The sequence below is a fragment of the Ctenopharyngodon idella genome, chromosome 3 (genome assembly GCF_019924925.1).
Source record: "Ctenopharyngodon idella isolate HZGC_01 chromosome 3, HZGC01, whole genome shotgun sequence".
In the NCBI taxonomy this organism is placed as follows: Eukaryota; Metazoa; Chordata; class Actinopteri; order Cypriniformes; family Xenocyprididae; genus Ctenopharyngodon; species Ctenopharyngodon idella.
Genome location: NC_067222.1, coordinates 3,971,280 through 3,987,797, shown reverse-complemented (window position 1 = coordinate 3,987,797; position 16,518 = coordinate 3,971,280). Strand labels below are relative to the sequence as shown.

General features: G+C 36.6%; 1 protein-coding gene across 2 annotated transcripts; it reads right to left on the bottom strand.

Annotated features, from left to right (window-relative positions):
• Positions 1 to 985: 985 nt before the first annotated feature.
• Positions 986 to 16,103, bottom strand: LOC127509349 (butyrophilin-like protein 2). Of its 2 annotated transcripts, none has more exons than XM_051887986.1 (4): positions 15,988 to 16,103; positions 4,769 to 5,113; positions 4,337 to 4,693; positions 986 to 2,404 (listed from the first exon to the last, which is right to left on the bottom strand). In XM_051887986.1, the coding sequence occupies exons 1-4, from the start codon at positions 16,037 to 16,039 to the stop codon at positions 2,256 to 2,258; spliced, it is 903 nt and encodes a 300-aa protein (XP_051743946.1). In that variant the 5' UTR covers positions 16,040 to 16,103; the 3' UTR covers positions 986 to 2,255. The 2 variants fall into 2 exon arrangements, with proteins under 2 accessions (XP_051743946.1, XP_051743948.1); XM_051887988.1 differs by having other exon boundaries at positions 986 to 2,255.
• Between the last annotated feature and the right edge of the window lie 415 nt (positions 16,104 to 16,518).

Genomic DNA, 16,518 nt, shown 5'->3' with positions numbered 1-16,518 from the left:
CTGCAGAGAACGGAGATAGGCGTTTGTCGCGTTTTGGAAAGAAAGGGAGAAAACATGACAGAATAACACGACGGATATCGCATTTTGCGCAAAATTAATAAATGACTTTTCAATACCGACCAGATACAATACTGATTTTGGCGGAAACTCAGTTTTTTTAAAAAAAATGGCATTTAACGCATTTCGGAACCAAACCTGAAATTTCAACATTTCTTTAGACATATGTCCCATGCTTGTGTGATTAGTATTCACTAAGTTATAGCTTATTTTCTAACTAGTATCAGAATGGACTTTATTGAGAAAGAGCAGCAGATCAAGCATCATGTTAGTTTTCTTTATTTTGCAAAAAGCACAACATTTTGTTTTTACTGTGAGTGCACACAAATAAAAGTAGACATTGTGTAGTTTCAACTGATGTATTACTTTTATCTGTATGACAAAAAATGTTGCTGCTATGAGAAGAAAATAAAGCAAAACAAGCCTACCCCAGAGTGTTATTGATGACATAATCCTCATGTAGTCTCTTGATTCACTGATCTCATCCAGTGTTCAATCCGTTATCAAAAATGTTACAGTATTAAAGTGTTTACATTTTACTTTACCACCACTGTGAAACTACAGCAAGAGTTCCAACAACAATTAGTTATAATGGATTTTTTTAAGACATCATTCACAAAAAAACAGAACTACAGCATCATTTAGACACACACCGATATCAAAAATCAGCACATGAATCTCAACAATGGTGCCAATAAAAAAGACCTTTCAGCTTCATTATTTATTCATGCTGCAGTGCATGCTGGGATTTTTGTACCATGCTGAAACCCAGCATGCATTGAGACATGAAACTTTTGATTGTCACCATTGTTGAGATTTATATGCTGATTGTTGATGTCTGTGTGTGTCGAGGTGATGCAGGAGTTCAAAATGTTTTGTGCACTGTATGATTTCAATATCCTTCAAAATAACTGTTTACTAAATCATTCATCACATATTAATGCCTTATTCTGCGTGACCTTATTTTGCATTCTTAATCCTACCCAATATCTGAATTTAACAACTACCTTACTAATGTGACCAAGCGTTCGTGCAGGGTTCGCCTAAAATACTCCTAAGAAAACAATAAACGACAGTTTAACAACAGAACTTTCCTTCACTTTATTCTCTGCCACATATGTATCAACCAGCCTTAAAAACCCGCGACACTCCAGTACAAAAGTGCGCATGCACAAACCTATAAACGGCAAGCCCTGAGGGGAAAAATACATATACATACATATACACAACGAGCGCCAGAACATACAGAATTAATACATCATGACAGAATCAAATAAAGTCTGTTACACTGACTATTAATAAGCAGTAAATTAGGAGTTTATTGAAGGAAAAGTCATAGTTAATAGTTTATATGTTTTCCCTATACTAAACACCCAATACACATAAAAACACCCAAAAAAGGATTAGACCCTGGAAGAGATCAGTCCATGATGATTATGGCATCATCACCACACAGTCAAAACACACCTGATCAACTTTCTCTCTTGCCTATCTCTTGCCAAAACAAATGTCCTTTATAAACACATAGTTACAGCAGTCAGAGAAAAACTAATGTTATAAAGTCAAGGGTCAAGAGCCCAACAAAGGCAAAAACTGATTATCATGATGGTGACTGCAAACTGTATTATTTTCAATAAAACATCTAAACCTCTGTTAACTTTCATGAAGATCTTATGTACTTCTAGAAAAGAAACAATGTCAAACTGGTTTCACACTCCTTCAGTGATTCTGCTTGTCAGGTGTTTATCAGTCTCTGAATCCACTCACTTCTTTTCATTTACTCTGTCAAGTGGACTATATTAGTGAACTAATGTAGGGAATAGTGAATAAGGGTATAGGGTGTGATTTGGAACACAGCCTCTGAGTGTCGACTTTGAGCACTGTTAATTCACAGAATATTCCTGTAGGCTACTTTCTCGAAAGTGACAAATAATACACAGAATGCATTGTTTTCTACAGTATATTACTGCTTTAATGGAAAATGGTACGTTATTGTCAGAATTTGGCCATTTTTTAGCAACGTTGTACAGTGTTGAATCTCCTCCATCAGTTCATCCAGATCTGCTGATTGCTGTATCATGTTGATAGTGAAAGTCTGGCTAATTGGGACTAAAACCCCACTAGACGATTAACTCTTTCCAAAAGCTTTTGTGTATTTTCCAAATAATATATACTGGATCTCTTGGCTTGTCCTTCTCCTAATCCTCAAAAAAAAAAAAAAAGAAAAAGAAAAGATTATTTGTACCTTTATATGGTGACCTGCAGTAGATCAGACAGCAGAGCAGAAGTGCAGATCCAGATGCAGAAATACAGAGAATCAACACCATGATGTGTGAAACAGAGAAACCTGTGAAAGAGACATCAGTTACTGAAGACAACACTCAAAAAAATGAACTTTCACTGTTGTTAGTTTCACTCAATCCATCCTTGTTCACATTACTTAAAAACTCACATAACTACATTAACTTAATTTAACTGTGTTGTTTCTACTAAAAATGAGTATTGTCAGCTTTACTTAATAAGTGTTTGTTTTGCTGAGTGAAACGCACAAATTAATGTTAACATAACTAACTGGGCAGTGGATCCGTAGTTCCCAGCATGCTTTGCAAGGGACTGCATTAGGAGAGTAAATTTAGGGATTAAAGTGTTATTGTAACGAAGGGAACTGGACGACGGAGTTGGGAATCCACGTGCAGGCTTTATTAAAATGAGCATAGTCGTACAGGCAGAGGTCAAACACCAGCAAACAGATACAGGAGGGCAAGGCAAAAGAGTAATCCAAGAGACAGGCAATGGTCAAGACAGGCAGCAAACGATCATAAAACAAGGAAAACAGTCCAGGGTCAAAAACAAAGGCAAGGCTAGGCAAGGACAACGAAACACGGAGACAAGGTCGGATAAAGGCTAAACAATACTCAGCAATGAGTGTGTGTGTGAGTGCAGCTTATTACGGGTCACTGATGGGAAACAGGTGTGAGTGCATGATTGGTTCCTAGGTGAGGGATTGTGGGAAATGTAGTCCAGAGTGAAGTGACTGCGTGTGTGCACTGAAAAAGTCTTAATGTAGAAACAGAGACCTCTGGTGGGGAGTGGAAGGAGACAGTGGGCGGAAACGTGACAGTTATTTTATGTGTTTTTCAGTTAAGGGAAATATGTTGTTAGTTTATGTTAGTGTTTAATGTTCAGTTATGTTGGACATTTAGAGGAGTTTCTGCAATGTTTTTTTTAAATTTTGTGGTTACCATTATGCAGAAGAATGGCACCTGTGTTTAGACTCATACGCATGTTTAGGATGGAATTCCTGCTCTCAATTCAATTGAGTTTAAGTTTTTTTTGTTTTTGTTTTTTTTGTTTTTTTGTACATTTTGTAGGGCAAGCAGTTCATTTAATAAGGTAAATTAAGTCAATAAACAAGTTCACCTTACGTAACAACATTATTAAGTAAACTGCACATATAAATATTTTGTAACAGTGAAAAATTCAAATGATTTGTATTTACTCAAAGAAGCTTTACTTGAATTTCTTTTGTTCAAACAACTAAACTGTTATTTATACAATCAATATAATCAATATAGTTGCGTGGAACCACTTGAAACTTCTTTTTTAGAGTGAAGAGTTGTTCAATATTACCCTAAAAAGTACATTTTTTGTGCAGATATATATTGTCTTTATTACACAGAGTAACACACACACACGCAAGATAACACACATTATCTCTGTAACACAACAACCTGTAACACAATCATTCAGACTAAAATCAGTTATAAGAATGTCTGACAGTAATCAAACTCACAGTACTGTAAACTAAACATGACTTAAGAACTAAATGTAACTTGGAGTTTAAATTCCATATCCCTGTGCTCCTTTGGGTGTATCAATCCAAGGCACTCAATTAAAGCCTTTATTTGATCATAGCTTCAACATTTAAAACTCCCCTGATGAAGGCTCATTAGCCACAATACGTCGGTGTGTGGTTACTTGTGTGCCTTGGATTGATATGTTTTTTTTATGAGTTGTAACTTGGTAACTCTTTAGAATACTGCTTCTTCGTTAATGAAAAACTACCCAGGAACAAATGAGTGACACATTTAATGTAAGGATGCATGTATAATTCTAAAGTGAAGATTATTGTAACCCAAACCCACTAGTAATTAATCATGTTATGTATTACCAAATCCTTCAGATGTAATTCTAAAGTATTTTAAAGTGTTACCCGCATAACTTGTGTTTGTTTAGGCCTCAATGATTGTGTATATTTTTGTTATCCATTAAGACTCACCCAGTTGCTCCAATACTGCAGTTGCATTGGCTGAAAGTCCTCCAGCAAACACTTCACACAAGTAAACTCCTTTGTCCTCAGTTCTGACATTCTTCAGTCTGAGAGAGAAGTTTCCTTTGGGGATTTCATCAGTGAAAAACTCAACTCTGTCTCTGTATCGCTCATCTGATGAATCTGGTAAAGTTTCATTGTTTTGATAGAGCAGAACCAGAATATCTTCATCTTCATCTGTTTTCTTCCATGAAACCTCTTCAATGTGTTCAGGTGTGATGTGAGAGTCTACAGAGCAGTTCAGAGTGATGTCCTCACCGACAAACACAGATATGGGTTCATCTGATCCTGATACTAGCAAACGATCTGAAACAAAATAAGTGAAAAGTGAAATATCAGATAGATTAAATTTCTACCAGAACTTATTTCATTTTTACCCACCTGCACTCTTTAATGTGATCACAGTTTTACCAGAATCCTGTTGACTATATACTGTACATGTGTATCGTCCCTCATCTTCAGCTCTCAGATTGTCCAGATGGAGGGAGAAGTTTCCATGTTGAATCTGATCAGTAAAGAAATGAGCTCTATCATGATAATCCTGCTGCTGGGCCTCTGGTCGACTCTTACCATCTTGATACAGATGAACCAGAGTCTCTGAGTCTGTTCTTCTCCATTCCACCTCCAGATCCTTCATTGGTAAGAATTCATCAACATAACAGGGCAAAACCACTGAAGATCCCAGAGGAGCAACAAGAGGACCAAAGGGACCATGCACAAGCAACCCTGAAACATTTTTCCCCATAGAAAGAGACAGAGACAAATGAAATAAAGCTTGTTTTTGAAATTTCTCAGAGTATAACTTAATGCATACTAACAAAGACCATTATTACTAAGATGAAGAAGTTTAGGTGCATTACTATGAAGCCCGGGATACACTGCACGATTTTAGCAATCCTACAAATCACACTGTGCGACATGGATCTATTAAACTTGGGCACGACATACATGTAGACTGTACGATGATGACACCTATTGACTCGTAGGCTATGATACAAGTTTCTATAGAAGAATATAACGTCATCAGCATGCGCTAGTGGTAAACAGAAAAAGACCATGTTGAATCACACTTTGGCAGTTGTAGTTTTTATGTGTGCTGAAAAAAAGAGGAAACGGCGAAAGAAGAAGGGAAAAGAGCTTGAGGTAAGCAGTTTTAAGTTTTAGCACCATGTCGCACTGATTTCATGTCGCATTTTTATAGGCTGGTCAGTAGACGTAGCAGCAAACACACTGCAATGATCATGCTGAATTTCTGACACTGTCAGAAAAATATCGTAGGCTATCTTTGGTCGCAAGACCTCTCTCACTGTACGACATAGGACCACCAATTAAGAGCCACGATCACAGAAATCGCCACGGTTGTTTCACGATGGCAGTCTTTCACCTGGGACAGCCAAAAATCATGCAGTGTATCCCGGGCTTAAGGCAAGACTTTGATTTTTTTTTTTTTTTTTTCTTATTTATTCTGTTTACTCATACAAGGATTGTTGAGTTTACATTTTCCCCTTATTACAGCCCTGTCTTCCATGTTTCACCTTTTGGGGGCAATATGATATTAGAATGTGATTGGCTAGAGATGTCACTGTTAATTGGCTAATTAATGGGTGCAGAGTATAAAAGTTTTTTAATAATCTGCTCACTACTTCCTCTGGTGGAACGTAGTTCTCCAGAGACGTCTCCAACTTGTTTTCTTTTCATTTATTTATTTATTTTACATCAACCTTCATCACCCCATTGGATCTTCTCTTTATTGATTAATTCCCTAGACATGGTGTTATATCTTTGTAATAAATTTTCTGAATAAATAAAAAAATATTGCAATTCAAACAATTTGTGGATTCTCTTTATGTGATGGTCGGGAACAAGCTGGCTGTGACATAAATTGGGTGGCTCGTCCGCAATCCTTTAGTGCAGGAATGTTTGTGAGTATGTGTCTATTTTTGTAAATGCATCATCTTTATGAATGAGATAACTCCAGTTAGGCAGTGTGTATCCAGCTGGGTTGTGTAAACTGATCAGGAAGATTATTTATAAAGCAGTCTTTAGTGGCAGAAGTGATAGTTCAACCATATTTGTGGCAGAGAGGCGGTTTTGCAGCCTTTGCTAAATGTAGTATACACAAGACTAGATAAGACAGACAGTACAAGACAGAGTAAGATGTCATTACTCTGCTGCAGAATTTCAACGGCATCAGTATCAATTCCATGTAACAATATTAGATCTAAAGTATGATTATGACAATGAGTGGGTCCTGACACGTGTTGTCTAATTCCAACAGAGTTTAGAATGTCTGTAAATGCCAATCCCAGTGAGTCTTTTTCATTATCTACATGGATATTAAAATCACCAACAACAAGGACTTTATCCACAGCCAGTACTAACTCTGATAGAAAATCAGCAAATTCTTTGATAAAGTCTGTTTGGTGTCCTGGTGGCCTGTATACAGTAGCCAGCACAAACATCAAATGGGATTTGTCACTTACATTACATAACGTTACATAAAGCACCATCACTTCGAAGAAATTATATTTGAAAGACTTTTGAGAAATAACCACAAAAGTTGTGTTTGGAAATTGTGCCTTTACAGCACCTGTTAGCAGAAACAAACTGGATGCTTCAATTCATACCTCACATTTTCTTTGGTTTGCATAAAAACAAACTTGTGTCTTTAGCTACAATGAGCTTCTAGACTCTAAAGGTTTCCTTCTAAGAATTGTGCCAAATCTGCAACATGGATTCCCCATAGTGTGCACTCTATTAAGTTCGGTGGTTTAGAAAAGTACAGCAAAACCAATTGTTGGTGAATTCTATTTCACAGCCCATGAAAGTAAGGTGAGGAGATAATTATCAAACATATACAAAAACTGCCCTCTTCACTGAACAAACATACTGTAGCCTATATTTAGAATTATGTTAAAATAACATTATTAAAATACATCAGACACTTTTAAGGTGCGATGGAACAAACAAATATCAGTACACAGAATGTGAAATTGTCTCTTGTGCCATAGTCTTAGGTGAGAACTTATACAGCAGCCTTCTTTAGTTTACTTTATTTTGACATGAGAACATAAAAACAACCCCCACAGACAAACATTAATATGGCCTTCATACATCTACAGGCAAGTTGGGCAAAGATACATCAAAATGTATTTTAAAATAAAATACCAAATACCTTAATTTTAAGTGTATCAAAATACAGCAACCACACCATGTATCAAAATAAACTACTGTATTTTTGTATTTTAAAAATACTAAAAAAGTACTTTTACAAGGGAGCATGAAATTTCTTTGCAAACCTTCCATCAATTGGCCTTTTTGACCTATCCCTTCACCATTACACTGACTCAGTTGATTAAGTAAACAATGTTTGATAGCAACAGCTTTTCCCTGCCCGAGTCATGCAATAAATCTGACATATGCAAACAGTTAACAGATAAAATATTTACATATTCCTGTGATCTCCCAGATGAAGGTTGGTTTTAAAGTAACCAGCGGTTTAATGTTTTATGTTTAACAGTTTAGTTATTTGGTGTTTGGTAACGAAGGGCCTACTTTGCATCAGCAACACTGACTCATTGACAAACAAGTCATTCATAAGACAACTGATGGCACCTGTATTCATAGCAACTAGTTTCTAAATTAATAATTTGATTGGTAATCATAAATATATTATTTGTCAGGCAGTCATTCATGTAATGGTATGCAAAATTAAGATCCTACTAAACAGCTACTTCAATTAGGGTACAATATTCAACAATCAAATATTTATTTATCAATTACCTATTTGGAAGTTGAAAACAAACATTTTAGCATTTCAACAATTATTAAATGATCAATATGTTTTGATTATAAATGTAGCCAGAAATGTAATCAGAAATTAGCAACAGAACTTGTCAAGGAGTATTAACCCAACTCCAACCACTGAATCTATTGAGAGCCTTAGATGTATAGAGGACACATAGACATTAATAGTGTAGTAAGAACTAAGACTGAATGATTAATCGCATTTGCGATAATATCGCGATATGACAAAACGCAATATTTGAATCACAAAGGCTGCGATTACCCGCTCGTTACGTGACACACGAGAGTAAGCAGTCTGCAGAGGAAGCATCAACTTGGCACGCTATGCATATGCCTGGCCTACAGAAAAGCACAGTTTATGTTTAATCTATCTAATATTGTGTTGCTCATACTATACAATAGTGATGCGAGAAAAGATTCTCTCTCTAATGACTCTGAGCTTAGTTTTTCACCACAGATGCGCGGTGGGCGATGGCGCTGCGTGTGCTTTAGAAACTTATTCTGTTTGCTTCCAATCTCTCTCTCTCTCTCTCTCTCTCTCTCTCTCACTCTCTCTCTCTCACACACACACACACACACACACACCACTCGATCCATCCACAAAATAATCTTTAATAAAGTTCGGAAGGGTTGAATTACAGGGACCTTGAACGCTGCCTCAGTTATGTCGTTATGTCAAATTCAAATGCTGACGCGAAGAGTCCTCGGTCATGCGCGACACCGTTTAAGTGGTTAAATATACTTGCATCTCAAAATGCTTTAATGACGCGAAATTAATGTAAACACAGTCAGTTATGTCTTAGGGGATCAAACAAACAGGACAAACTACATCTTATATTTCAAAAGATATCTGTGCATTAATGTGAATGCAGCTTATTAAATCTCCCACTCTCTCCCACTCATCATAGACAACAGTAAAGCTGAAAAAGAGAAAAATCACTCAACAGCTCTTGAAAGGAAAAAGGATACTCTTAAATACTGAAAGCACTGTTTGTTTTTTGCTTGTAATGTTTTTTTTTTTGTTGTTTTTTTTTTTCTTAATAATAGAAAGTTTTATTAATAAGACTAATCAATAAGAAAAAAAGATCAAGAATCATTTTGGAATCAGACTGCAACTCCCAGAATCGGAATCAAATCGTGAGGTGATGAAAGATTCCCACCCCTACAATGATTTAATGCTTGTCTTTGTTGAATAATACAGAAGATAAAGAACTTAAAAAATAATTGCATATTAAATTGCAATCACAATATCGGTAAAAAAATAATCACAATTAGATTATTTTCCAAAATCGTTCAGCCCTAGTAAGAACACTTAGGCTACTTAAAAATTATAGCAATTTATGCAAAAAATTGATGGAAAGCTGGCAGCCTGCATGTTTCTTACCTTGACGAGTGCACAACTGTAAGTTTAACCTTCTAAAGAGGTATTGGCAGGTGCCTTTTACTACAAAAGAGTCATCTGCCTTTGTTACCAGTACACGATAATGCCTTTTGGGGTTTGTAACACACCCACTACTTTCCAACGTTTGGTAAATCATTCATTTTATGTATTGTCTGGATATGAGGCGTATTTTGATGATGTTGTCCTATCCTGGTTTGAACACCTTAGCCAGATATAAGAACTATTTTTATGCCTAGCAGAGGCAAATTTAACCACAAACCTCGCTAAGTCTGCATTTGGAAAGGCAACTGTCATGTATTTGAGTAAAGTAGTTAGAAATGGATGTGTAAAACCTATTGGTGCTAAGGTAGAAGCCATATGTAGCTTCCCAACTCCTACTACTCGCCGTAAATTATATCTGTTTCTCTGGATGGTAGGTTATTATAATAGTTTTTATCAGAACTTTGCTAGTATGGTTTCACCTCTGACTGATTTAGTCCGAAAGTTATTTTTCAGTGGTCTGAGACATGTTAGCAAACTTGAGACAATTGCAAAGCCTCTTTGGCAAGTGCTTCTGTTTTGGGCGCTCAAAATTTTGATAAGTCATTCTGTCTTGCAATTGATGCTAGTGTTTGCGGTGCGAGCTCTGTTCTCTTTCAAGAAGATTTAAATCGAGGTAAATATCCTGTTAGTTACTTTTCATAAAAGTTTAACCATCATCAACAGGTTTATTAAACCATTAAGAAGGAAGCCCTCGACCTTGTGTTGGCTGGACAACATTTTGAAGTATACTTGGGGTCAGCCGCTGCACCAATCATTGTTTATACCGATCATAACCCTTTGCTTTTTTGGATCAGAAATCGAAATCAACAAATTATGCAATGGTGTCTCATTTTACAACCTTTCCACCTGGAAATTAAGCATGTGCGAGAAAAGGATAATGTGATAGCAGAACCCCTTTCTCAAACATAAAATTTCTCAAGAGCAATTTTTGAAGGGGACACAAATAATACAACCAAAATTTTATGTCTGTTTTTCTTTTCTCTGTCATTTTATCTGGCCAGCAACAAAAATCGATAGTTGTTTAAATATGAGTTAGGTTTATAGGTTCACCACACGGTCATATTATAATTATTAAATGATCTTGCGTCCTCTACATAGTATTTTAGGTTTCGTCTGGGACAGAAAATGTCTCTTACTATATTCAACTGCAGCAAGCCCGTTGATCTGCCACTTAACATCATATTGAGCAAAACCCAACACAACGGTAGATCTACAATATTGGCCTAATATCAGTTTACACATAGGCTTATCATCATGTTATTTTATAATAATAATAATAATAAGTTTTATTTATATAGCACCTTTCCAGGGCTCAAGGACGCTTTACAATGTACATTTAACAAAGAAGAGACTATACAAGTAGAGTAGACAATGATGACAAACAATAGTTAGAAAATACAGTAAAGGAACATTATATGGACAGGGCAGCATACAGTAGAATAGAATCAAGCACAACAAAATACAAAACAGAACTTAAGAGACATAACATAACATTCAGAGAATTATTAGTTAATTAATCAATAAATCAATCCATCAATTCAGAAACATAACATTTAGAAAATAAGTGAGTTTTGAGTAATGATTTAAATTCAGAAATATTACTAGCACAACAGAGTGAGAGGGAGAGAGAATTCCAGAGTTTGGGCGCAACAAAACACTGAATGATCTGCCCCCCATTGAAGAGAGACGATGCCGTGGGACAACGAGAAGGCCAGAGTCAGAGGAACTTAGTGAGCGAGTCGGGGTGTAGGGGACGAGCATGTTACAAAGATAAGGGGGAGCCAAGCCATGCAAAGATTTTAAAGCTAGCAGAAGAATTTTAAATGTGAAAATCATACAAAATTGGGGTGATTTGAGCAGAACGTTTGGTATGGGTGAGTATTATAGCAGCAGAGTTTTGAATGTATTGTAATCTGGAAATGGAGCTGGCAGGTAGACCAATGAAAAGTGCATTACAGTAATCAAGGCAGGATGAGACAAATGCATGGATGACAGTTTCAGCATCTTAGATACTGATGAAGGGATGGAGTTGGGCAATGTGACGAAAATGAAAGAATGCAGATTTGGTGATAGAGGTAATATGAGATTGAAAGGAGAGGTTGGAGTCTAAGATTACACCTACATTTTTAACAGTACTAGATGATTTGATGTGAGAACCAGCAATCTCACAGGTGAAATTGGTAGGAATGTTGCTAGTGAGTGAGGGAGTTCCAATGAAAATAATCTCAGTTTTGTCCATGTTAAGCTTCAGAAAATTTAAATTAAGGCAATCTTTTATGTCTTTCACACAAGCAGAGATTTTGTCAGTTTGGGCAGGTAGAGCAGGTAAACAGATAGAGTATAATTGAATGTCATCAGCGTAAAAGTGATAGTTAAGACCATGACGTTGTAAGATTTGACCAAGTGGTATTATGTAGATTATGAATAATAATGGCCCGAGAACAGATCCCTGGGGAACACCTCGCTTCAGGGGGACAGTAGGTGATTGAAAATCCTTGACTGAGATGTAGAGTTGTCTGTCAGAGAGATAGGAAGAAAACCATGAAAGAGCAGTACCAGAAATACCCAAATCTGAGAGACGAGAAATAAGTAATTCATGGGAGATGGTATCGAAGGCAGAGCTGAGGTCGAGTAGCAGAAGTATAGACAGAGAACCAGAGTCACCAGAAAGTAGTAGATCATTCACTACCTTTACAAGTGCAGTTTCAGTACTATGGAGGGGGCGAAAACCAGACTGAAAGGGATCAAAGAGATCATTTCAACTAGAAAAGACTGAAGCTGGGAGGCAACAGTATTTTCCAGTAATTTAACAATGAAGGGTAAATTTGAAATAGGACGGTAATAAGATAAAACTGAGGGATTGAGGTGGGGTTTCTTGAGAACAGGGGTAACTGCAGCGGTTTTGAGTGGCAGAGGAAATGAAGCAGAGGTAAGAGATGTATTGATGAAGTGAGAGATAGGTGCAGAGATGAAAGAATGGCAAAGTTTCAGGAGAGAAGTAGGAGCAGGGACTGACCGGATAGAATTGGTAAATAGCTAAGCTTTGTAGGATCAGTAGAGAAGCACTGGTGGACGGCATCGGTCTTTTCAAGCAAATGATCCAGAAAGCAACAGCAAAGCTCAGTAGAAGCTACAGCATCCTGGGGTGGAGGTTTGGTAAGCTTATTTATTTATTATATACTTATTAAATAATGCTTTTGGCCTGTTGCTTGGTTTATTAATTGTGGCAGAGACAAAACTAAAGTGAGCCAAGTTGAGAGCAGATTTGTATATTTTGAGATGATCAAGAAAAGCTAAATAATGTACGGTAAGACTGTTTTCTCTGTAGAGACGCTCAAGCTGTCTACCAGTAGCCTTAAGAATATGGAGCTCAGGGGTATACCAAGGAGAAGAGTGGGAAGAAGGGACACTTCTGGTCTTAATAGGAGCATGCTCCTGTAAGATTTCAGAAATTATGGAGTGATAGTTAGATAATATCAGGGAGGGAGAAGAAATATCAAAGACATCAGAGAGGTTTGTAGAAACAATAGAGGTACAGAATGACGAAGTATCAATAGCTTTCAGATTGCGGTATGATATAACAGTCGTAGGGTATTTTTTACGCATAGGCAGACTTAAGCTAAAATCAAGAAATTTATGATCAGAAATACCAATGTCAGAAGAAGAGATAGAAGAGCTATCAACCCTTGATGTACATATCGAGGTCTGGACAGATACTTATATCTTTCAGGTGCGAGAAGATTGATAACTGCAAAAAATCACCCGGAACTTGCCAAGTTTCAGTGAGAAGAAAAATGTCAAGCTTACTGTCAGTGATAATTTCATTGAGATAAGGGGCTTTGTCCGAGATTGATCGACAGTTCAAAAGTGCAAAGTGACGATGCATTGAAGTCAAGTTAGAGGTACGTTGCTGGGCATCAGTGAGAAAGATTAGAGAGCGCTGCATAGTATAGCCGGCAGGCAATTGTCTGGCCATGGACGACAATCTATGGTTAGTCCAGATGCATGGAAGGGCATCAGGCTTAGAGCAAAAGGTACTCCTGAAGACACGCCATGAGTGGTGTATATATATCGTGGGCGCCGGAGAATCCCTAGACTCCGGCAGCATTCATACGTCATAGAATCAAGACGCGGAATTCAGGTGTACACTATAGGAATTCAAGGCCCTTAGCTGCGATGGTAAATATCCATTACGGATGTGAGATAAAAAGCAGATAAGAAAAGGAAAAGAAAAAGAAAAACTTTTGCCTGAGGCATGTTAGTACCAAGCAAATAGAGCCAATCACAAGCGAAAACCACGTTAGCCAGACCCTGAACGTCACTTCACCAAAAACGGCAGACTAAATAGGAGACAACACACCCAGATAGAAAGCAGTAAACGAATAGCGCACCGACTGAGAAAGCAGTAACTCACCCATCTGAAGAGCCAGACAGCAAAAGTTTGATAGTGACAACGGTCCAGTTCAGCAGTGAGAAATGGAGTAATCCAGACAGAATTCTGATAAAAAAATAATCTGAACAGAACAGAACTACTAAAAAATGCGTAGCAAAAACATACAAACAAAAACATACAAATGGTCGAGGTGCGAAGCGGCAGCACAGACACTCACAGCGTTCTCGACCCGGAAGTGGCGGTTTGTCATGTTCTTCTAAATGAAATGGTGAAGAAAGCTCGAAGTGATTAAAGTTCACATAACATTCATTCACACAGAGACACGCAGACTTATAACATGCTATACGCAGAAAGTATAAAAGTTTGTAATAATCTGCTCGCCAGTACATCCTCTGGTGGAATGTTCTCCAGAGAAGTATTTTGCTCCATCTTGTTTTCTTTTAGTTTGTTTATTATTTATCAACATTCATCACCCCGTCAGATTATTATTTTGTCTTTATTGTTTAAATCCCTAGGCATGGCGTTATATTTTTGAAATAAAAAATTTTCTGCATAAATAAATTATTCATTTGCATGTGGATCCTCTTTATATGACAGTCGGGAATGAGCTGGCTGTGACACCCTGGATGCATTAAATTTTACAATTTACAAATGTGTCATGTATTAAATTAGTTTCTGCTTTCACACTTCACAAGAAAACTTCATGAATCATTGACAGAGATAATTTCAGTGTTGTAAACAGTTTGTAAAATCAGGTAACCAGGAAATATAACCTGAGAAAAATATCAAAGTACAACATAGAATGACACCTATGAAAAAAAAAAAACTGACATGAAATTTAAAATGCCAGATGTCTTGTGGCTTCTTCTTTGTGCAGATTATATCTGTTTCAGATAATCCATAAGAATGTTCTTAATGTAACGTTTTTTTTTTTTTTTAAAAAGGAACTCAGATGCAATTAAATTAAAGCAGAAGCCTTTATATCAAAAGAGTTACAAAAAATCAGTAAAGTGTGTCCAAACACTTTAGTACTGACCTGTAGTTTATGTTTGCATAGATTTAAATTTGGAATAGTTACATTTGTGTAGAGAAAGTTTTTTGGAGTGTGTGAGAGCAAGAGGCTAGCTGAAATTATGTTTTACTGTGAAACTGCAAGTAATCCATAGAGAGAGAAAAAAATATTTTTCAAAGTTATCAAAGTATATTCCACTACGTGTGCTAATGTCTCCCGTTTATATTCAGTGTAATACTTGCCATTCCTTTGTAATTATTTGTGAAACTAATTAGCAATTTCTGACTGAAATTTGTTTCAAAGTAAATTCTATACCATCAGTCAGCATTGACACTAAAACACAGTTTGGTGGATGCATCTTCTGATGTGCAGAATTAAACAAATATTCATCATTATCCAGATGTTAAAAAAATAAAATGGTATAAATAGAAATATAACCATGACATGTTACATTTTTTTTTTTTAATGACACTGAGGAATGCTTGGTTGTGATAATACTGCTCTGAATTCTATATGGTAGGATTCACAGTATGAGTGCTAAGAAAATACTTTAGCCTACTTGAATAATGATTGAGATCGATGTAAATATATGCCACGGTCCCCACCACTTTTTAAGAAAAAATTACACCAATGCACAGAAGTACTATTTTGAAAGGTTTTGGGGGATAATCTGTATGTTGTGTGCATATTTTCTTGTAATCCCACTACTGCGAGCACAAGCATGTTTGTGCACAATGCTTACGTGTGCATGTGGTGAAAAAAAAAGGGTTCTATTTCATTCAGCCTATTTCCTTTACTTTTTGTGATAATGATTTAACAAAAATACAATGATCATTTAAATAATTTAATTCAAAACTTATTTAAAACTCGATTTAACTATTAAGGAGTGATTGATTGAAGTAATGCCTGCTGTAGTCTGTAAATCTTGTGCATAATATACATACCATGAGAGATCATCAGCAGCACTGACATCAAAACACAGTTCGGTAGGTGCATCTTCAAATATGTGTCTATCAGCTGTAAAGTACTGCAAAGATTTATTTCATCTGACAGTTGCCCATGTTCGTGAAATGCAGCAGAACAACATGTACTTTGACTTTATTCTTTCCTTTCTCTTTTAAATTGTGGTTAGGGCTGGGTCAAGCAGAATGATCAGTAATTATTAACTTTTAACGACTTTGTCAGCGTGTTAATGTTTTTTACAGCTTTTTAGTATAATCTTATATTGTATACAATAAGATTATACTCAAAAGCTGAAAACGTTAATATATTTAGCAATATTTTGCCTATATGTGTATATACCTGGGACTTAAACATGGGTTCCCTTTCATGGGAACTGTCGACGCTGCGCCGAGGCTGGAGAGGAGGACTCGCCATCCTCATCTCCAGCATATGAGGAGCTGTTAGAGGTGGTGACCAGGGCCGTAGATAAATTAAAAATTGAATGGCCCCGCGGAGAGGAGCGAAGTAAGAAC

What these genes read in the sequence shown, in the direction of transcription:
- LOC127509349 (XM_051887986.1), bottom strand. Translation starts at nt 16,039, where the DNA reads ATGCACCTACCGAACTGTGTTTTGATGTCAGTGCTGCTGATGATCTCT. An exon ending in GCTGCTGATGATCTCTCATG is followed by an intron (nt 5,114 to 15,987) that starts GTATGTATATTA and finishes AAAATGTTTCAG; the next exon opens with GGTTGCTTGTGCATGGTCCC. An exon ending in GATCACATTAAAGAGTGCAG is followed by an intron (nt 4,694 to 4,768) that starts GTGGGTAAAAAT and finishes ATTTTGTTTCAG; the next exon opens with ATCGTTTGCTAGTATCAGGA.